This window comes from Mus caroli, unplaced genomic scaffold (genome assembly GCF_978045245.1).
Source record: "Mus caroli unplaced genomic scaffold, Mus_caroli_1 scaffold_7, whole genome shotgun sequence".
NCBI classification, from domain to species: domain Eukaryota; kingdom Metazoa; phylum Chordata; class Mammalia; order Rodentia; family Muridae; genus Mus; species Mus caroli.
In genome coordinates this window covers 61,212,914-61,235,794 of record NW_028227262.1, presented here as the reverse complement: position 1 = coordinate 61,235,794, position 22,881 = coordinate 61,212,914, and the positions used below count along the sequence as shown (strand labels likewise).

General features: G+C 46.4%; 1 protein-coding gene across 1 annotated transcript; it reads left to right on the top strand.

Annotated features, from left to right (window-relative positions):
- Positions 1-2,443: 2,443 nt before the first annotated feature.
- Positions 2,444-22,080, top strand: Rpn1 (ribophorin I). The gene is made up of 10 exons (XM_021165036.3): positions 2,444-2,750; positions 6,680-6,744; positions 8,279-8,585; positions 11,943-12,152; positions 13,620-13,812; positions 17,425-17,524; positions 18,780-18,918; positions 19,007-19,126; positions 20,110-20,355; positions 21,479-22,080. Exons 1-10 carry the CDS (start codon positions 2,487-2,489, stop codon positions 21,659-21,661), a joined length of 1,827 nt encoding a protein of 608 aa, XP_021020695.2. The 5' UTR covers positions 2,444-2,486; the 3' UTR covers positions 21,662-22,080.
- The last annotated feature ends 801 nt before the right edge of the window (positions 22,081-22,881 follow it).

The following is a 22,881-nucleotide window of genomic DNA, read 5'->3' as shown; positions in this document are numbered from 1 at the left end:
CCTAACTCCTTCAGCATGCTAGGCAAGCGCTGTTCTCAATCTTTCTTCACACTTCCCTTTGTGCATGTGTGTATATATGTGTGCAGATAGAAAACAGAGAACAATTTTAGGTGTTATTCCTCAGGAGCTGTCTACATTGTTTTCAAGACAGGATCTCTCACTGGCCTGAAGTTCTCCAAGCAGGCTAGGCTGGAGAGCAAACTTCCCGTATCTGCCTCCCCAGTTCTGGGATTGCAAGGCTGCATCACTGTCCTTGGCTTTTTTTTTTTTTTCATGAGTTCTGGGGATCAAACTCAGATTTTCGTGCTTAAGTGGCAAGAATTTTACTGACTGAGCTAACTCCCTAGTTACCCTCTTAACACTCTCAATAATGACTTTGTTATTTTTAAACATCGATTTATTTTTTGTGTCTGAGTGTTCTGCCTGCATAAGTGTCCATGCACCACATCCTTGAAGTGTGAGTGGAGTACAGAAGGCAGTTTTAGATCCACTGGAACTGGACTTAGTGTTGTGAGAAGCCATGCAGGTCCTGGGAATTGAACCCTGGTCCTCTACTAGAGTATCCAAGAGAGGACTTACCTGCTAAGCCTCCTTTCCAGTCACCTAAGTCTATAATTTTTAATTTTGGAAGAGTTGAAGAAAAATTGTCTCTGATGTTGGAGTGTTATTTTAAATGGCTACTATATTGCCCCTGCTATCCTCTGCAGAGCTTTGCCCTGGTGAATATGTTAATAGCATGGTCAGACTTTCTATTGTTGTTGTTACATTAAGGCAAAGTATTCTATGCTGGCCCTAGATTTGCTTTATTCTGTCCTTAGCCTCCTAAATTCTGAAGCATTACAGGCATGTACCACTACTACAACCAGATAGCATTAAAAAAAAGATTTATTTTTAAATTTATATTTATGTGTGTGTATGTGACAGAGAAAGAGATAGAGACAGATAAACAGAGAGACAGATAAAGACAGAGACAGAGAGGAACAGAAAGAAGAACATCTGTGTATGGATATTTGTGGAGGTTAGAGGGCATCAGATCCTTGCCTGACAGGCAGTTGTGAGATGTCTGTTGTGAGCCTGGGAACTGGAAGAATTCAAGTCCTTTGAGAGAGCAGCAAATCCTCCTAACCACTGAGCCGTCTCTCCATACATAATGTTTGTACTCGTGTGCAAACAGTAAGTAGTTTTGTCTTGTGGGCCATATAGTCTGGTTTGCAACTACACTACTGTTACTGTTGTACTGTGAAAGCAATCATAAGCTACGGGCAAATGAACATAGCTATGTTCCAATAAAACTTTATAGACACAGATAGATTGTTGGCCTGCAGGTGCTAATTTCCTGACTTCTGCTTTGTAGGGAGGAGCATGTGCTGCCCTCCATTCTCTCTTCTCATTGGCAGGTATCAATGTTTGAATATTTCCATCTCCTCCAAAAACTTACCTTTGAATTACATCCTGCAAGCAACAATATTGGGATGCGTTCATTAGATCAGAATCAATAGAGGCAACATGAAATGAAAGAGGAAACAGATCTCTCAAAGCCTTGTTGTCCTTCAGTCAGAGCAAAGAAAGGGGCAACATTCTCATTTGGGGAGTGGAGACTGTACACCACCATTGTGCAGGGGGCTTGGAGATTATATATATATTAAATGGTTTCAAGGCCCAAAAATGCCATTGGATGTTCTTGTCGCTAAGCTGGCTTTCTTGTCAGGTGTTATCAGTACACTGACTACAGTTTCTCTGCTCATTTGAGGTTCATTGTTTTTGGTCATTAATTCTTCAGTGTGACTTTGGGAGATGGCACTAGAGGAATCCATCTGCAAGATGCCTTTGTAAAAGGGCTTGCCGCAGAGAGACCCTTTCCTGCCTTTCTGTCATATGACGATATGCAATGCCTTCCTTAGAAGGCATGCAATGTCAAAGTGCCACCTTGGTAGTAAATAGCAGCCCTCACCAGACAGCTAGTCCTGCCAGTGACTTGGCCTTGGACTCCTACAACTGTGATAAATGTCAACAGGTACCTGAGATTAATATCATCAACCTTGGTTAGTTGCTTAAGGTTTCTGCCATCACTCACATTAATGGTTGAACTAAATATTAGAGGAGAGACTTGAGTTTCTGGAAATTTTCCGTTTTCCTTTAAACTTTTGCCCACTTAGCATTCGTATCACTATAGAGAAGGCAAAGTTAGTTCCTTAGACTAAGCTATAGTATACTGTTTTTGAGCTGAGAGGCCAGAGTTATTTTGCATAGGCATGAAGGAAACAGACAGGAGATAAGGAAATCAGGGGTGAGTATGGCTATTAAGCGCCCCAAGAAGTACGCCTGCACTTTAAGATTTTCAATCAGGCGCCCCACGATCGCCCGGTTGCCCTGGAGACGGGGTCCTTTCTGACCCGGCCCCGCCATCTTGTGGTGCTGTTGGCCAATCAGCGGTTGCGCCGTGGCGGGGGGGCGGGGCGCGTGGCGGTGGCGCTCAGCTCGCGGTCATGGAGTCGCCGGTCGCCTTGCAGTTGCTGCTGCTGCTATGTCTCGGGGCCTTAGCCCCGACGCCCGGCAGCGCCTCCTCGGAGGCTCCGCCGCTGGTCAACGAGGAAGTGAAGCGCACGGTGGACCTGAGCAGCCACCTAGCCAAGGTGACGGCTGAGGTGGTCCTGGTACACCCGGGCGGCGGCTCCACATCACGAGCCAGCTCTTTCGTTCTGGCCCTGGAGCCAGAACTGGAGTCGCGGCTTGCGCACCTAGGCGTGCAGGTGAGCGGAGGGAGGAGCCGGCGAACCTCACGCGGGATGCCTGAGGCGATCGGGGATCCCTGGGGAGGGGCGGGGAGGTTGAGGGCGTTAGGGATTCTCCAGGCGTCTGATTGTCTGAAAGGCAGGTGTTGGAGGGGGACAGCGGAAAGGTTGGGGTCCGCCGTCTCTCTTGTCTGCGTGTCCTCTCGGACACGTCAGCACAAGCTTCCGAGCGTGGGGCACCGCCCACGTGGCTGCTCTGGAGCCCAAGGCGACCCCTTGGTCCCCTGGCGACCTCCTTCCGCACCCCAGGAGGATCTTGGCTGTGGCCCGGTGCGGTACTTCGGGTACCCAGCTTGATTTCTGTCCCCTGGACTTGCTCGTCTGGTGGAGGACTATCAGTGAGTTAAGACAATTTATTTCCTGAATGCAATTGACTGGTGTAGTCTGTTCTCTCCAGACAGCAGCGTTCAGAAACACAGCAGGTTTCTGGTATTAAAGTTTGTCATTCCTCGCACCCGGTTAATGTAACACTCCTCTGAAAGCTGCTGCTTAACGCTTTCTTAATGTTCAGACTAATTGAAGTTAGTTTGAAGACTCAGCCCCTTATGCTGTACAGAAAGGTGAAGCCCAGGTCTCTTCCTCCCCACCGCCTCTCATTGGAACACCTCAGCATTTAGCCTTCTGTATTCATTGAACACACTTTTATACCTTTCAAGGAAAGAAATCGCTGGCTTTGGGAATAGAGGAAATATCCACACAGGTTATTTTTATTACTGTTCTCATTAACTATATTCATTAAGTGGTTACCCAATTTACTAGGAGACGAAGCACACCACATTCTTTTTAACTGTATGGAGCTATAAAGCTGGACTTATAAAGACACTGAAGTGACTCCTGTCCCCTTTACATTGAAGCCTTGTTCATGCTCAGCACGGCTTTCCTCAAATACTTCTGGAAAGGCATTCATGACTTCATTGGATGCTCAGTCCTGTTTTGTGAAAACCAGTCATGACTTAATGAAGTCGTGGTATAATCAGATCACAGCAGATGCTTACCACCCTGCTGCTGTCCTGGTGGGAATTGCATACAAGTTGGGTCCCTTCACATGGCTCAGAGCATCCAAGTTCAATTCCACAGCCATCGGTAACTCCAGACCCACTTGCAAGCAAAATACCCATGTATATTAAAAAGAAGAGAAAAATTAGGAAAAGAAAAGGCTGTGGCAGATATTTTAAGAACATTCTCCACCCTATAGCAACCTTTTGAGGCATAGGAATTCTTACATGACTGTGGAAGTATCTGGCTTTGGAGCTTACTAACCCCCCTCCCCCAAATGAAGGTCTGACTTGTCCCATACCCTTGGGTGTTCCTGCATTATTGCTACCTTGCTTTCTGGCCTTGACATGAAATTAGGACTTGTGTTTCAGCTCTGCAGTCATGTTACTGACTTACAGTTGTGTTAACTCTGGAGGAAGACGAGTTTATACTCCTTACCTAGGTGAGAAGCAACTGGGTGATAAAGAGGATAAGAAAGGGCACACATTGCCTTGGAAACTTAGTCGAGGTGGACAGATTACAGGAACCTTTAAGGAGCTAGCAGGACAGTAGGATTATGTAGTTTGAACCATCTTACACTGTTTGAGACAGGGTGTTGCTATGTTGTCCCTGGACTGTTTTGGAACCTAGAATCCTCCTGTCCCAGCCTCCAGAATGCTGATAGCTAAAAATGACCTTGACTGCTGATCATCTTGGCTGTTCCATGTACTGGGACGATAGCTGTGTGCCACCATGCCTAGCTTTCTGACCTTTTACTAAGTAATGAATTTTATTTTAAGATTTATTTATTTATTATATGTAAGTACATTATAGCTGTCAACTCTGCTTGCTCAGTTCCTGCTTGCTCCAGCGCAAAGATTTATTACTATACATAAATACACTGTAGCTGTCTTCTGACACACCAGAAGAGGGCACCCGATCTCATTACATAGGTTGTGAGCCACCGTGTGGTTGCTGGGATTTGAACTCAGGACCTCTGGAAGAGTAGTCAGTGCTCTTAACTGCTGAGCCATCTCTCCAGCCCATGAATATTTTTCTATGAGGACAAGTAAGATGCATTCACAAAGAGTTCTGAATGAGCAAGAGGGTGCTAGAATGCTGTCCTTGTAGTAAGAGTCTAGTCAAAGTAATGGCATTTTAAAACATTTTCAGTCTGATATCATTGAGGATGATTATATAGCTAAATATTAAGATACTGAAACAGTAAAGATAATATTTTAACTTGGAGTTGGGATATAGTGATAGTTGCCAATACAATTCCAGCAGTTGGCAGGAGGATCAATAGTTTAAGGTCATCCTAAAGGGAGCTTGAGGCTAGCTTGTGCTACTTGGGGCCCTATCTCAAAAGAAAGCAATTTCCTGTGGGGTTGGGGTGTGGTGCACTGGTAAAGCACATGCTAAGCTGCACCAGGCTTTGAGTGCAGGTCTGAGAACAACACATACAATTATTCTTTGTAGTCTTATGTTCTCTGTTGGGAATTATTGCTTCAGTCCTAGGAAATAGTTTTTTGTTTTGTTTCATTTTGGTGGGCATTAGGTTAGGCTAGCCAAGGGTCAGTAGAATACATGTATGTTTTCCACAGACTGCACAGAGTCTGTCACTCCAGAGAGCCCCTCAGGAAGCCTCAGCAAGCCTTTGGAGTTAACCTGGTTACATGGCTGGTGGCAGTGAAGGATAGATAATACAGGAGTGTGCCATAGTGGCCACCAGGGCCCTTTCCCCTAAGGCCTTTGCCAGTGCGCCCACTCTGATTACATATAGGACTTGTGCTGTTTCCTTATGTTTTCTGCTTACAGATATTTGAATATCAGAAAGAAGCTTTTGGACCATTTAGGAAGTGAATGTGGAGATGAGGTCTTTATGTGTATTTGATTGTTCAGGAAAATGTCTATAAGACGTTTTACAGAACTTATTTTGTGCACCAGTTAAGTCTTTGATAGTGTTTCAAGTTAAATCTTATGTTTCAGAGAAAAAAAATTGATGGGATTGGGATGTGGTTCACTGATAAAGGTATTCACCTGGCCTGGATAGGGCCCTGGGATCCATCCCAGCACCACAGGGGTAGAAGCACTTACAGTACAGACCTGTTGATGATTGGAGTTTGCTTGGCGAAGTGATCCACATCTGTAGTATCAGTACACTGGTACCTTCAGGTGGGAAACAGAGACAAAAGACTCACCCGGAAGCTTGCAGGCCAGTAAGCTTGGGTACATCATGGCAGAAACAGTGGGAGAGATCCTGTCTCAAAATCAAGATTGAAGAGAATGACGCCTGACAGTTGTCCTCTTACCTCCACACACGTGCTGTGGCGAACATACGTGCACACACATCCCACAATGATAAAAAAGAAATTTTGAAAAGTTACCTTAGTGGAAATATTATAAGATAGTTGAGGCCGGGCGTGGTGGCGCACTCCTTTAATCCCAGCACTCGGGAGGCAGAGGCAGGCGGATTTCTGAGTTCGAGGCCAGCCTGGTCTACAAAGTGAGTTCCAGGACAGCCAGGGCTACACAGAGAAACCCTGTCTCGAAAAACCAAAAAAAAGTTGGTATGTTAGTTTCTTTACTACTGCAGTGATAAAACATCTTATGGGAGGTTTACTTGACGCATACAGTTTCTGACAGAGTCCATGATAGTGGGGCAGAGGTAGGTAGCAGGTGGCCAGTAGCTAGAGCACATCTTGACCCACAAGCAGGAGGCATAGAGCACACTGGGAATGGCTGGAGTTTCCACCCATGTCTTCGACACACATCCTCCCAGAAGTCAATTTAAGCATGAGCCTTTGGGGGCATTCACATTCAATTATTAACAGTTGGTTAATAGTTGGCTTAAAATTTAGAACTGCAAACATAAAAAAGAATACACTACTCTTTTCCCCCCCTTGTTATAGATAAAGGGAGAAGATGAGGAAGACAACAACCTAGAAGTCCGAGAAACCAAAATTAAAGGGAAAAGGTAAGCTAACCAACGTGTTTCTAAGGTGACTGAAACAGATTCTTAGGACAGCGTAGATGGAGGTGTCAGAACATCCTCTAGTTGTCCAGCTTACAGTTGGCTGCACTGGGGGAGGGACTGCTGTTGGGATGGTACCGCATGGAGGATTGACTGGGCTGTCAGCAGTGAGAGGAGAAGCAGAGCTGATACGTGAAGCCGAGAAGGGGATAACATTGTCCCAGGACAAGATGGAGAGCTTGAAGTGCTGTGGGTTCTCTGTGAAATCGTTCATGTTCTAATCACCGAGAATAAACCCTATGGGAACATTTTTAAAAGCCTTCGAACTTTTACTAAAGACTTACTGGGTACAACAGGAATACGTTCATGGCTTAGAAAATTCACATTCATTAGTTTACAGGCTATGCCTACTTGTTCATTTGCATGCATGCTACAGCTGATGTGTGGAGGTCAGGGGACAACTTGTAGAAGTGGTTCTCGACTGCCGCGTGAGTCTTGGGGATTGGCCTCAGGTAGTCAGACTTGACAGCAGGACCTTTACCCACTGGTATATCTCCCTGCCCTAAGCATTTTTTTTTTTTTTTAAAGAAAAGTTTCGTGACTTGAGACAGGATTTCTTTTTAAAATTAGTTGATTTTGTGTGTGGTTGGGTGCTTTGCTAGTGTAGATGGTTGCATACATTGTGCATGCAGTGCCCTTGGAGGTCAGACGAGGCCATCAGATCCCATCGGGACTGGAGTTGTAGTTGTGTGCGGCTTTCTGAGTGCTGGGAATCAAATCTGTCAGCCAGCACTCACATTGCCGAGCCCTCTCTCTGCTCTCCCAGTTTCTCTTCCTCCCTCCCTCCCTCCCTCCCTCCCTCCCTTCCTTCTTTCTTTCTTTCTTTTTTTTTTTTAAGATTTATTCTTTTATGTTATGAGTACACTGCTGCTGTCTTCAGACACCCCAGAAGAGGGCATCAGATCCTGTTACAGATGGTTGTGAGCCACCATGTGGTTGCTGGGAATTGAACTCAGGACCTCTGGAAAAGCAGTCAATGCTCTTAACCACTGAGCCATCTCTTCAACCCCTCCCAGGGTCTTCAGACAGTCCTAATGTAGTTCTGACTGACCTCATTCTCCCTCTGTCACTAACAGCTCTTAAAGCCCTCGTTTTTCAGTGCTGGGATTAGAGGTCTGTCACTTGACTGTCTTTGGTAGTTCTTACATTCTTGCTATTAAAACCTGAGGCGAGCATCTGCACGTCTGTCTTTAAAGACTTACGTTAATTTTTTTAAAGGTGGTAACTTTTATCTTGAGCATGAAATTTACTGTGACTTTGAATATCTCTGTTTTCAGTATCTTTAATCTTTTTTTTTTTTTTTTTTTTTGAGACAAGGTCTATGCAGCCTTGGCTGGCCTAGAGTTTGCAATATAGACCATGCTGGCTTAGAACTCACGGGGATCTGCTTGCCTCTGCCTTTTGAATACTAAGGTTAAAGGTGTGTGCCACCATGCCTAGCCAGTGTTATAAATTTTAATTCTCTTTCTTCCTCCAGTGGGAGATTTTTCACGGTCAAGCTCCCAGTTGCTCTTGATCCTGGGTCCAAGATCTCGGTCGTTGTGGAAACTGTCTACACCCATGTGCTTCATCCGTATCCGACTCAGATAACTCAGTCAGAGAAACAGTTCGTGGTGTTTGAAGGCAACCATTATTTCTACTCTCCCTATCCAACAAAGACCCAGACCATGCGAGTGAAACTGGCGTCCCGAAATGTGGAAAGCTATACCAAGCTGGGGAACCCCTCTCGATCTGAGGACGTCCTAGATTATGGTCCTTTTAAAGACATCCCTGCCTACAGTCAGGTAGGTTTCAGAGACTGTCTCACCGCCATGCTTGAATGGGATATGCTAAGTCGCATTCTGACACTCCTCTGAACCTATCTTGAAGTGACTCTTACTCCCGTTAACTTCTTGAGAACTGAGTTTAGAGGCTGGCAAGTGAGCATCATGGGAGAAGGCAGTGAGGTATTCTGGGTAGGTTAGTGATGGACAAGAGAGACACTGGAGTGGCTGTGTACCAGAGGCTGAGGTAAGAACCTTGGGTTTGGGACTGTGGAAGAGAAAGCAATTCATGATTAAAATTTTGTCGTGGGAAGGTGGTATAGTGCTTTACGCCTTCATTCCCAGCACTCTGGAGGCAGAGACTGGGGGAATCTCTTGAGTTTGAGGCCAGCCTGGTCTACCTAGAGTACCAGGCTAGCCAGGGACACTCAGACCCTGTGTCAAAACAGAAAACAACAAACAACTCACTCAGCAGTTAGGCTGCTGCTCTTGGAGAGGACTTGGGCTGGCTTCCCAGGCCCACGTGGCAGTTCACAACTAACTCCAATCTTGTGGGATCAGATGCTATCTTTTGGCCTCCTTGGGGACCACATGCTTGTGGCTCATAGACGTACATGCAGGTTTACATGTATACACATAAAGTAAAAGATTATTGTGGAAAATCTCAAAAATGTCCAAGTAGAGAAGGGGACTCATGAAGAACCATTTGCCTGTCACCTGCTTTCATGGAGTCCAGGTGCCAGCCCTCCCTCCCTCCCTTTCTTTATTTTTGATGATGGTTACTTTGTTCCCTCTGTGTGGAGGTAGAGGAGAACTCGCTAGTGTAGCTTCTCTCCTTCCACCATGTGGTTTTGGTGACTGAACTCAGGCTGTTGTCAGTGTGACAACAAGCGCCTTACCTGTTGAGCCCTCTCCCTTCTCCCAGTTTCTCCTTACAGCTGACCTCTCTTCCTTAGCTGCTTTCCCCTTGCTCTTCTACTCTCCCTTTTTTTTTTTTTTTTTTTTTTTTTGGCTTTTTCGTGACAGGGTTTCTCTGTGTAGCCCTGGCTATCCTGGAACTCACTCTGCTTGTTCAAAGCATGAACAAGCCCTGCCCCCTTGTTACTATGCCTTAAAATATGCCAGTCCTTTCTCTGTCCTAGACAGGAGGAATTACAGCTCTGAGTTCCCATTCCTAGCCCAGACACAAACATTCTAAGCTGGGAATGATGACAATTGCTTGTAAAAACCAACACTCGGGGCAGAGACACCAGGGTTGTTTGAGGTCAGCCAGGCTATGTGTTTCCTGTTCCAAAATAGAAAAAAGCCACGAGCATTTTAAAAATATAAGTAAATTCATACGTGAGCATGTGTGGGCATGTGCATTTGAGTGTGAGTTTGCTCACTTGTTTGTGCATTTGGGGTTGACCGCAGGGTCTTAGGCATACTAAGGATGGGCGCTTTCAGTGAGCTGCACCTGATTCCAGCAGTATGAAGCTACCCTGCTCAGTACTGGTACTGCATGGTGTTAAAGAGGGTTCTGAATTGAATCTCAAAAGATGCGGCTATAGAGTGAGAGAATAAGAAAGTTTATAAGCAATGAAATGCCTGTTTACCCATTTCATGGGGTTCAGAAAGAAAGATATTTTTCTTAACTTTTAATTTTATAATATTGTTTTTCTGTAGTTATGGGCACATTCATAAAAGGGCATTGGGTTACTCAGAGAGACCAGAGAAACAGCAACCCACTCCCCATTGAATGCCAGGCCGTTGACCTATATATATTCCCAACCCCAGAGCGATTTTTATTTTTATTTATTTATTTATTTATTTATTTTGGTTTTTCGAGACAGGGTTTCTCTGTGTAGCCCTGGCTGTCCTGGCACTCACTTTGTAGACCAGGCTGGCCTCGAACTCAGAAATCCTCCTGCCTCTGCCTCCCAAGTGCTGGGATTAAAGGCGTGCGCCACCACGCCCGGCTCCAGAGCGATTTTTAAACTTTTATTTAATGTGTGTGTGTGTGTGTGTGTGTTTATGTATGATGTATGTTGGTGTGAGAGCCAAAGCACATGCCTGGAGACCAGAGGACAACTCCTGAGAGTCAGTTCTCTTCCACCAGGAAAGATTAAATGCAGCAGCAAGTGCCCTGACTTGCTGAGCCGTCTTGCTAGTCCTACTAGAGATGAATCAAGACAAAACTAACCGATGGGAGAATGGGCAGAGAACCTGAGGAATTACTGAAAATATAGACGTGGATTCTGTTGTATGTTATCGGGAGACAATATTCTTAAATTATAGACACTTGGAGGCAGGATTTCTTATGTTTATCATCTAGAGCAAAGGCTATGGAGACTGCTGAACCTCCATCCATTTTTTTTTGTTTTTTTGTTTGTTTGTTTTTTGAGACAGGGTTTCTCTGTATAGCCCTGGCTGTCCTGGAACTCACTTTGTAGACCAGGCTGGCCTCGAACTCAGAAATCCTCCTGCCTCTGCCTCCCAAGTGCTGGGATTAAAGGCGTGCGCCACCACACCCGGCTCCCATTTTTTTTTTTTTTTTATTTTGGTTTTTAGGGTTTTTTTTAGACAGAGTTTTTCTGGGTGTCCTGGAATTCTTTCTGTAGAATAGGCTGGCCTCAAATTCAGAGATCCGCCTGTCTCTGCCTCCAAGTGCTGGGATTAAAAGTGTGTGTGTCCCACCTGGGATGGAGAGATGGCTCAGTAGTTAAGAGCAGTGGCTGCTCTTCCAGAGGGTCTGGGTTCAGTGCCCAGCACCCAGGTCACAACTGTCCGTAACTCTAGACCTAGAGGACCTGGCAACCTCACACAGCCATATATGCCAGGAAAATATAATGCACAGAAAAAGAAAGAGCGTGTGTCACCACACCAGCCACTTACTTATTTATCTTTGTGAGACAGGTCTCTTTGTTTCCAAGGCTGGCCCTCAACTCATGGTGATCCTTGTGCCTCAGGCCTGTTGTGTATTGGGATTGTAGGCAAAAATGACAACAAAATGGGAGTGGCTGGTGCAGGCCTATAATGCTAGCATTCAGCAGTCAGTGTCAGGAAGGTGACAAGTTTGAGTGCAAACAAGAAAAGAAAGTGGTTAAGAGGATGTTCCACTCCTCTTCGAGAGGCCCTGAGCCCACTTCCCAGGACCCATAGCTGATGGCTCACAACCTGTAATACAGATCTAGGAGGTCCAGGACTTTCTTCTGGCCTTTGAGGGCCCACACACATGGCACACATGCTGCAGGTGCACACATACAAAGAAATAAGTCCAGAAAAGACACGCCATGTGCTGATGCTTGGTGACCAGGCTTGTGCTCGTTAGTTTCTTTTAAGCTAGTGTGGGCTTCTCTGTTGCTAAAGCTATGGACTGCTTGTTTCCTTCCCATCTAGGACACTTTCAAAGTGCATTACGAGAACAATAGCCCTTTCCTGACCATCACCAGTATGACCCGGGTCATTGAGGTGTCTCACTGGGGCAATATTGCTGTGGAAGAGAACGTGGACTTGAAGCACACAGGCGCAGTGCTGAAGGGGCCTTTCTCCCGCTACGATTACCAGAGGCAGCCTGACAGTGGGATCTCCTCCATTCGTTCTTTTAAGGTATGAGTGGCCACCTTGTTCACTGTGGGAACTGTGACTATCTGTGTGTCCTTTCTTTCGCTTTTTAGTTTGGGGGGATTAACTAACGATGTTGAATATCACTGCTTAGAAGGGTCTTTAAGGAAAAAAGTTCCTGTGTTTATGTAAGTAGTGCTCTCCTTTTCCCCTCCATAGCAGGGTTAGTGTGGAACTCCCTGTGTAACTTAGACTGGCCTTGAACTTAGGACACTCCTGCCTTGGTTTCTAAGTGTTATGATTACAGACATGTGGCTGGCCCCACAACAGTGGTTCTCAACTTTCCTAATACTGTGTGTGACCTTGTAATACAGTTCCTTGTGTAGTGGTGACCCCCCAAACCATAAAATCAATTTTACTACTATTAAAAATTGTAAAATCTGTGTTTTCTAATGATCTTAGATAATCCCTGTGAAAGGGTTGTTTGACACCCCCACCCCCCACCCCAAATGGGTTATGACCCACAGGTTAAGAACCCCCTGACCTAGACTGGTTTTTTTTGTTTTTTAGAAAATTTCAATAAAGAAAAAATCATATTCACGGTCTAAATTCTAAAATCATCACCTGAACATTTCCTTGTTGTTTTAAGGATTTATTCTGTGTGTGCAAGAGCCTTGTGTGAGTGTATGTGACCTACCTGCAGAGGCCGACAACTGTTGGATCCCTTGAAGCTGGAGTTACAGGCATTTGGGGACTGCCTGAAATGGGTGCTGGGGTCTGAATTCTGGTCCTCATGATTGAGCAGCAAGTGCTTGTAACTGCCCAGCCATCTTCCCATCCCTGCTGTTTGCTTTTTAGGATCGGTGGTGTGTAACCAGGCCAACCACTAACTTAGTATGTATCAGAAGGGGGCCTTGAGCTCCTTGGTGCTACCTCTCAGCTGCAGGGTACACTACCATGGTGCAGGCTCTTTTATTTTCAATTGAAGTAGAGTTGAGGTTTATCAAAAGACTTTGAAACTTACACTTATTAACTTCCTGTTGTGTGTAATACAGATATTAAATATGAGGGCTAAGAGAATGAAAGAACCTTTCATATGGAAAGGCACAACTGAGAAGCACGGGTATGACCTCTCAGAATCATCTACACCATTACAAAGATTAACAGACTGAGTGTGTCTTCGTCTTAAGTGAAATCTTATAAATAGTTTTGTATATGTACATATTTCTGAAATGTTCACCGTGAACACGCGTTTGTCAGTATGCTTGGATATGTAAGCTTATTAGATGAAGACCTTTGTAACTCAACCACTAGGAGTTTCATAGATTTCCTTTTGCAAATATCTCGTTTGCTGCTGAGAAGATTTATCTGCTTCTCATCCTTGATTAAGAAGTAGATGTGCTATCTGACCTTCTGGAACCTTGGGGAGTGTTTACGGTCAGAGGGCTGGTGCAGGCTGTATTTCTGCGGAGGTTCCTGGAGTTTCTGGAAGGCATTTCCCCTCTCTTGCAGACCATCCTTCCTGCTGCCGCCCAGGATGTCTATTACCGGGATGAGATTGGTAATGTTTCCACCAGCCACCTCCTTATTTTGGATGACTCTGTGGAAATGGAAATCCGGCCTCGATTTCCTCTCTTTGGAGGGTGGAAGACACACTACATCGTTGGTTACAACCTCCCAAGCTATGAATACCTCTATAATCTGGGTGAGTGTTTTAGATAGTAAGAATAGGATTGCAAAGGGCTAACTTTTTCTTTAATTTTGCCAGTGCTTGTATGTAAGGAGAGTATTCTCTTGTTATTCTGAGAAGGGTGAGATACCAGTGCTTTTGTGAGCTGGAGGAAATTGCAGTTGTGAATGCAATGCCTGCACGAGCTCTCAGTTCAGATTTACTGTCACTGCTGAGCAGAGCTGTTTACACTTTTAAGGTAGTTTTTGAACTTTTTTCCTCTCAGTTATTTTACATTTGTTTATTTGCGGGTGTGTACATGCCGTAGCACATTTGAGGATGTCAGAGGACAGTTTAGCAGAGTTGGTTTTCTCCTATTTGGGTTTTAAGTGTAGAACTCAGCTTGCCAGCACTGGTAGCAGCACCCTTACCTGCTGAGCCATCTAACTGGCCCAGCTCACTGCTCTTCGACCACATTTATTTTTTTTTGTGTATTGTTGGAAACTGAATCTAGAGGCCCCACATATCCAAGTAAATGTCACTAAGGCATACCCAGCTCTTAATTAGAGATTATTAGTAGTAGTATTATTTTTAAAGCCCAGAAGTAAGGGGAATAAAGAAAAGTTTTAATGCCAGGCATGGTGTCACATACCTACCTTTAATTCTAGTACTTGGGAGGCAGAGGAAGGTGGAAGCAGGCTGATCTGTTAAAGGCCAGCCTGGTCTACATAGTGCTTCTGGGCCAGCCAGTGCTAGTGAGACGTCATCTCTAAAAACAGAGCCCATGATTATAAACATCCTGTCATATTTTCCTTTTTGTTTTGTTTATTTTTCTAGGTCAGGTTCTTTGTAACTTTGGCTGTCCTTGAGCTGGCTGTGTAGAACAAGCTGTACTCGAACTCACAGAGATCTACCTGCCACTATCTCCTGAGTACTGAGAGGAAAAGCTTGTTGTGTGTGTGTGTTTAAATTACTGCTTATATGGTTTTAGATACTATTTAAGTTTTGCCCTTTTAAAAATACATTTCTTAGCCCCTCAGTTTATAGATTTCTTCCCCATTTCCTTTGCACTGCAGTCTGCTGTCTGGAGTTGTGGTTGCTCAGTCAGTACAGTGAGCACCCTCTGTCCTGTCCTGAAAATTGACAGCTGCCCCTCATCTGAGCAAGGTTTGGCCTGATTGAGGTCTCAGTGCCCATTCCTTAGGAAGCAGCTTGTGTGCTGTCTTCCCTTTGTGATTCTCGAATTCTACTGTTCCCTTTCATTTACTGACTAGAATTGAAGGATTTGTTTCCCTTGGTTCATGGGCTGCAGCTGTGGTAGGGAAAGTGCGGGTTAGTGTGGGATTCATGACCTGTTACTGCCTGTATTCTGTGTCTCTCCCTGACTTCTCTTCCTCTCTCTGTGCTGGGATCAAGCCCTGGGCAAGGGTACCACTGAGTCATTCCAGCTCCAGTTTCTCTCTCTCTCTCTCTCTCTCTCTCTCTCTCTCTCTCTCTCTCTCTCTCGCTCTCCCTCCCTCCCTCCCTCCCTCCCTCTCTCCCTCTTCCTCTTCCTCTCTCTCCCCCCTCTCTCTCTTCTTTTTTTTTTAAAGATTTATTTATTTTATGTATGTGAGTACACTGTTGTTCAGTGCTCTGAGCTTGTCATTGGCCATCCCTTTCTGCTGTGGAACTTAGTGTACATTTTATCTCTGTAAAACAGTAAGCATCTACAGTGCATTTTCTTATATATTTCATGTCTAATTCCACAGAGAAAATCTTGATTCTGAAGAGCACAGAGGTATGACAGGATTGTAGGGTAACAGAGTTCTGTAGCCAGTCATTCATTTTCTCTCATAATTTTTAATTTTTCTTATTGTCTTTCTTATTGTGTAGCTTAAATGGACCTAGAACTTGAGATCCTCCTGCCTCAGCTTCTTACTCTTAGTGCTGGAATTACAGGCATGTTTGCCTTCTGTGTTTTTTCTGTCTCTGTCTCTCTCTGTGTCTCTCCCTCTCCCTCTCCCTCTCCCTCTCCCTCTCCCTCTCCCTCTCCCTCTCCCTCTCCCTCTCCCTCTCCCTCTCCCTCTCCCTCTCCCTCTCCCTCTCCCTCTCCCTCTCCCTCTCCCTCTCCCTCTCCCTCTCCCTCTTTCTAAGTAACATTATTTGCTGGACATGGTGGCATACACTTTTAATCCCAACACCTCAGGAGACAGAGGCAGGCAGATTTCTGTGCGTTTGAGGCCAACCTGGTCTACAGAGAGTTCCAGGATAGCAAGGGCTGTTATGTAGTGAAACCCTGTCTCAAAAAATCATAAATAGATAAATAGATACTGTATTATTTACATGTTTATTTTGTGTGCACGCACGCATATATCTTTGCTAAAGCACTTATTCGAAGGTCACAGATGAGCTGTGGAAGTCATTATTTCTTTTCATATGGTGAGATTGAACTCAGGCTGTCAGGTTTGGTGGCAGTGCCCTTAACCTGCTGAGCTCTCTCTACAACCTGCATCTTTACCTTTTTAATGCTGGTCTCTGGTATGATTGAAGTAGGCTTGTTAGGCCATCCTTTGCATGGTTCAGTCCTTTGTTACACTAGTGTAGCATCCAAGCTTGCCTTCTGAGCTTCCTTGGCCTCTGAGGCTACCTCTTAGGGGCAGAGTGCTTCCCTAACGTGCGAGGTCTTGGGTTCAGTTCCCAGTACTGTTTGGGGATGGTGTGGAAGAAACTGCTCACTTGGCTAGTTTGCATTTTATAGTTTTTATTCTTTTTCTGAAGGGTTGCTCTCGTAGCCTTGTGAACTTTTCAGGGACAGCTAGGATGTAGGGGGTCTCTGAAGGCTATCTCTCTCCTGCTGAGCCAGGGACATAGCATTGGGATTCATCTGCTGACCTGCTCAGCGTTGTAGAGAAACCTACCTGTTGTAGTTCTCTCCTTGGTCCCGTCACTGGCCATGCACCTCCCCTGCTCTCCATCACAGACACTGCTCACCTGCGGGTCTTGTCGCTGATGATGTGTTGTGACAACTTTCCCTGGGATGGAGAGGACAAAGCAATGTTAGGTTCCACCTGAGGAGCCAGTGTTTATTGGACTTAGAGAATCTAGGTGAGGGCTACTGGCAGGTGTGTGGGTGATCCTAAGGGAGCTACACTGGGAAGTCAGCATGGGTGATGGCTTCCCATAGCTATAAATATAGAACCCCTTCCCCCTAAGTTTCCTCAGAAAACTCTTCTAGTCCCTCCCTGGGAGGCCCTGAGACTGCTCTCTACATTAGGGCATACTATTATACAAATGTTTGAGAGGTGTGGATGCTCAGGTGAGGGTCCCATCACCCTCCTCCTCCTGTGACGTCTCCAAACCCAGCTGTGATGGTGATCTTTAGCAAATAAATAAGCACAGCTGAACTGAACTGAAGAGAATGCACGGTGCTGTGTTTTAATGGTCCTCGGATTTTGACATTGCTGTTTAGTTTTTCTGCCTTCTGCGGAGATTGGAAAAAAGCCAAAAAGCCCATGCTGCCACCACTAACTCTCACCCTACTGGCTCTTGCCCACGAACTCTTGATAACATCTCTCCCTTTGTGTAAGAGGAGAAAGTTCATGCCTTATAATTTCCTATCTGCCATCTTGTTTTTTGCTCACACCATTGCATTGTTGATGATTTCAGGTGACCAGTATGCACTGAAGATGCGGTTTGTAGACCACGTGTTTGATGAGCAAGTGATAGATTCGCTGACAGTGAAGATCATCTTGCCCGAGGGAGCCAAGTAAGTCAGTGTTCCTTTCCCCCATATGCCATCTCTTTGACAGGATCATCCTGGTGCCTCACGGGGACCTGCGTTCTAGGGGTACAGTGTAGGTGCTCATTAAGTAGCGTTGACTGAGAACTCTTTCTGTGGAACCTTTTGACTGATGCTGGAAGAGAAAAGTTAGAGGGCACAGATGTACTTGGGAACTTCCAAAGCCATAGTCTTCATATGTGTGCAGCAGAAGTCAGAGTTGCCTCTGTCACACGGAGTCATGGCTGGCGTCTAACGCCAGGGAAGGATGTGGAGATGAGCCCGGAGGATCTCAAGCTGGAATCCAGCCTGGGCTACAGAGTTCCAGGCCAATCTGGGCTACACCTAGCAAGTGCTTGTCTTTTAAAAATATAAATAAATAAAAGGTATACTTTGTGGTGTGTTACCAGCGAGCGAGTGGTTCAGCTGTGGCTCCATACTTTCCTATCTCAGAGTCTTTTGTAACAAACAAGAGGAATCCCTTCCGATCCGTTTGGGTAAGAGATGTCTGATAGAGTTTAACTTATAGAGCTAGGTTTAGGAAGGAAGGCAGAGACTGGAGCTGTGTATGTAGTTAAGTGGTAGAGTGCCTATTAGACTTTTCATGAGGTTCTGGTTCAAGCCCCAGTACTTCTGATGTGTGTGCTCAGAGGAGAGCTACTGACTTTAGGAAGGAGCTAGGGGCATCTGCAGGAATCCATTTGGTAGGAGCAGGCAGACACTTACAGGGCTCCCGTCCTTAGTGCGAGCTGCTAATACTTTTGTGTCACTTTATCTGGTTTCTGGCCTCTGTAGGTTCATTTAACTACTCTGATTAGCAGATGACGCGCACTTTGTTCATGGGAGGAGTTGTTTCTTCAAGCTAAATTACTGCGATGTTACTCTTATGGGGACTTTAAGCCTGGCCAGAAAGTAATATATGTGCCCTAGCCCTGAAAGAGACTGATTTGTCTAAGGAAAGAGCATTCCGAATAACTCTCAAGGCATTCTTCGGGTTCTGGGAGAATCTGGTGGACTGTACTGGGAAGCTGTACACTGTCCTTGTGAGCACTGGAGGGAGATGTCAGTCCAGTCTTGGGCTGAATCAGCAGCAGGAGGAAAGGGCTGCCAGATGCTGGCAGTAGGCAGGGTGAAGTGTGTGAATTTAGCCTCTTGCTGCCCCTTCGTCTTAGAATTGTGCAGCCCATACCATCATGTGTTGGTGTGGTTTGTTGAGGCTGTGACTGTGTTTGTGTTGTCCCAGGAACATCCAGGTGGACAGTCCCTACGATATCAGCCGCGCCCCAGACGAGCTGCATTATACCTACCTAGACACGTTCGGCCGCCCAGTGATCGTGGCTTACAAGAAGAATCTCGTCGAGCAGCACATTCAGGACATTGTGGTGAGTGGCACTGCTGTTTGGTTGGGGTTGTTGGCAGGACGTGAGCTGCTCTTCTCTGACACCTTTCTCTGTCCTGGCTCACACGCAGGTGCACTACACGTTCAACAAGGTTCTCATGCTGCAGGAGCCGCTGCTGGTCGTGGCCGCCTTCTACATCCTGTTCTTCACTGTCATCATCTACGTCCGTCTGGACTTTTCCATCACCAAGGTACTCTGCTCTCTTCCTCTGTGTCAGGCGTCCTAGTGCCCCTGTGATGTGTCGCACACATCTCCACCATAAGGTACCCAGGACCTTGTACCTCTGGGAATGCGATCACCAGCACACCATGTTAAGTCTCTGCTTCCTGCCTTGTGTTGGTTGTAGAAGCAACCTGGACACTAGGTGAGGTCAGAACGTGGTTGAGTGGCTGGTGGCGGTGGCACTGCTGTTTTGCTCCTTGTTACTCTTCTGAACATGGAGGTGGGGTGCCCCCTTGGCCGTGTCAGCAGTAGCTTCTGTCCCTTCCCTTGTGGAGCTCCTTGTAAAAGGATGACATCAGAGTTCAGATCCCACTGACATGGGGCATCCACCACCTTCTTTCTTCCCTTGGAGTTCTGCTTGCTGACTGAAGGCCACCGTCCCTGGGGCTGCGGGCACAGAAGTTGTCTTCAGGTCGACTCTTTCCTTTTCTTCACCTCCATTCTTTCTCACTCTTAGCAATAGTACTGTTGGACAGGGGAACCTGAAGCCCTGTTCTGGGCACCAGAAGCATCCTATTCACGTACCTTTCTAAGGATTTAGTATGTAGAAGTGACTTGTGTCCACCAGACCTAAGCCAGCCTGTACTGGGTGGGGCCTCTAAGGGATGTTAATGGCAGGAGGAGTCCACGATGTTTCCTGAAGTCCTTGAAAACCTTAGAAGGAGTGATGCAAGATGGCCTCCCTGAAGTCTTCCATGGCTAGAGCTGAGCTCTCCTGCCAGTTTCATGCCTCAGTCTACCATTCTTGTCCTGTCATGTCCATGTGCCCAGGGAACTGGAAAGTGAAGCCTCGTCCAGTCTTTGTTGTTGAGCATAGTCCTCACTAAGTGTCAGAAGGGGTTGACTCCTGGTGCTCTGAGGTGACTTCTGTTGGCTGGTGGCAGTAGGCATCCTCTGGCAGGTAGGTCAGAGTGAGCCTGTTGACAGACACGTCATCTCTCTACCTTCCAGGATCCAGCTGCAGAAGCCAGGATGAAAGTGGCCTGTATCACAGAGCAGGTCTTAACCCTGGTCAACAAGAGGCTGGGCCTCTACCGTCACTTTGATGAGACTGTCAATAGATACAAGCAGTCCCGGGATATCTCTACCCTCAACAGTGGTAAGAAGAGCCTAGAGACAGAGCACAAGGCTGTGACCAGCGAGATTGCTGTGCTGCAGTCTAGGCTGAAGACGGAGGGCTCGGACCTGTGTGACAGGGTGAGTGTTAGTGCTGTGAGTCACTTTTCTGTGGAAAAGTACACGCTGCACTCCAGGAACTATTTCTGGCTGAAAGCAGCATCCACCCGACTCCTTGGGCTAGGCAAGGCTCCAGTGGCTCTCCCGTCCCATATGTGCAGAACCACAGGCTCATGCTCGTGGTGGGACAGAAAGCTTTTGGTATCTGTAGGCTGGCTTGGAGAAGTTCTGCAGCTCTGTGTCCTTGGGGCTGGCAGGGCAGTGTTTCTCCCAGATACCAGTCTTCAGCTCTGGGTGGCCATGCCTGTAACCCCAGCAGGCTAGACGTGTGTATATGTGTGGGAGTGTATATTTTCAGATGACATCCACCCAGGGCACAAAATATTCTGGCCAAAGGGTAAGACCTTGTCTTTCAAAGTAAGTAAATAAATAAACCAAATGCATCCAGACATAAATCCCAGGCTTTGATCTAGACTCTCAATGTGAGCAGATTACCTAATTTCTCTGCTTCCCTTTTCTTATGGATAATGGGAGGCCAGTAGTCTTTGACAGTACCTGTGGATCTTGTCAGTGTATAGAGTCCTGACCATCATGTGCTATGCGAGCTAGTTATCAGTAACAGAAAATGCTCCCCAGAGTTGTTAGGCTCCCTGTTAGCTCCTCCACCCCCACCTTGCGTCTCATCCGTGCCCTTTAGTTCCTTTATAGCACCCACCATGGAACAATTATTCATGTGCCTAGAGGGTTTACGTGTCAGCTCCTTGAGGGCGGAAAGAACACTTTCTCCTTTACTACTTTCAGGAGCCTGGCACTTGGGGCAGCAGAAGTGGTCTGTCCTAACAGATGTCTGGCCCCAGTAGAGAGAAGGAACACTTAGGGAGCCCACTGTGCCTAGGCACGATGCTGGGGTTCCGTGGCTTTATCTTACTCGTCATTTGAAAAGAACGTGCCATGTAAATGATGAGGCCACTGTTTGGACCTGGGCTGTTTTCCTACTTGCCAGCCCTCTGCCATAGGCACTACTTTTGCTGAGTTTTTGAATCTTCTTGTGTCACTCTGGATATGTAGGCCTGGGGGGCAGTGGGGCTATTGAGTGGGGCGAGGGGACGGCTCCCAAACCCTGTCCTGTTCTTGTCTCTGCCAGGTGAGCGAGATGCAGAAGCTGGACGCCCAGGTCAAGGAGCTGGTCCTGAAGTCGGCGGTAGAAGCAGAGAGGCTGGTGGCTGGCAAGCTCAAGAAGGATACGTACCTGGAGAACGAGAAGCTCAGCTCAGGAAAACGCCAGGAGCTGGTCACCAAGATCGACCACATCCTGGATGCTCTGTAGCTCCTGGCTCCAGAGCAGGCCCAGGTGCCTAGACTTCCAGATGGCATTGGATAGGTAGAAAGAGGAGGTTGTGGTTAGCCCAAGGCCTCAAGACACCACCGAGGCCCGTCCGTGGCAGTGGCCCGTCCGTGGCATGGGGGAAGCTTGTCCCTTATTTCTGAATGGTTCCCTTTTTTTTAAAAAAACAAAAACCTAGACAAAAAATTCTGTTTAAAAGACAAACTTGGTTGTGTTTTGAGCAAAGGCATTTCAGTAGTTGATTGGTGGTATTCTGTTTTGATAGCTGGGGATTTTTTCTGTCTTCAAGTCCTGTTTTATGGTCTTCTGATTTCTAATGTTTGGGTCTTTTGTGAGCGTATGCATGGTTTTTTAAAAGTGTGTATGACCAAATGAAAATAAAGGAGGGACTGTGAACATTTGCTTTTGCTGTGCTGAAAAATCTCTCATGTAATTCTGAAGTTTGGGGATAATACTTTTATCAAGATGGGTTTTCTTGTTGTGTGTGCAAGGCAAGTGTCAGAACACTGATACAAGTCTCGAGAGGCCCAGTAAGGTCCGGAGGCCACACAACAGGGGTAGAGTGAGCCTTCCTAGTCCTTAAATCTGTGCCACACGTGCTGAGCATTAGAAACTGTGATGGGCGAGCAGTCATGGTTCATAATCTCCAACTGGCCACACTCTGTGAGGAAGCCATGGACTGGAGAACACTGGGCTAAGTCTGGGTGGGTGTGTGTTTGAGGGGAGGGGAGGGAGAGCTGAGCCTTAAGAACGGTGCAGGCCAGTGTTCCAGGCAGTGGGCAGTGTGTGTGAAGGGCCCTGGTGCTTGAGGACCCACAGAGGGCCTGTACTATAGTGGGTTTTACAGGGTATGACAGGACTGCAGAGGTGCAAGTCCACAACAGGATAGCTTCATAGGTCTGTAAGGCTCTGGCTTACTTTATATCAGGGCAGACTGAGCACTGGGCCAGGGCTGTTTTGGTTGAAAACACAGCCAGAGTTTCGTATGAGAAAGCCAGGAGCGTATTGTAATCCAGGTCAAAGATGATACACAGATGTGGGGGTTGGCGTTGGGTGGCTGAGAACGTGCTAGGAAGCATCTGCCTATTTGCTCCTTCAAGTAACATACAGAGGTCAGGAAGCTGTCACCCGACTGAGTCAGGCTCTCGTGCACCTCCTGCACATCATAGCTGACTGTTGTAACGTGACCTGAGCCAGCAGAC

Excerpts from the sequence above, each read along its gene's own strand:
- Rpn1 (XM_021165036.3), top strand. The coding sequence starts at position 2,487 with ATGGAGTCGCCGGTCGCCTTGCAGTTGCTGCTGCTGCTATGTCTCGGG. Across the intron at positions 17,525-18,779 it reads ATCTTGCCCGAGGGAGCCAA|GAACATCCAGGTGGACAGTC; the intron begins GTAAGTCAGTGT and ends GTGTTGTCCCAG. Across the intron at positions 20,356-21,478 it reads GCTCGGACCTGTGTGACAGG|GTGAGCGAGATGCAGAAGCT; the intron begins GTGAGTGTTAGT and ends TGTCTCTGCCAG.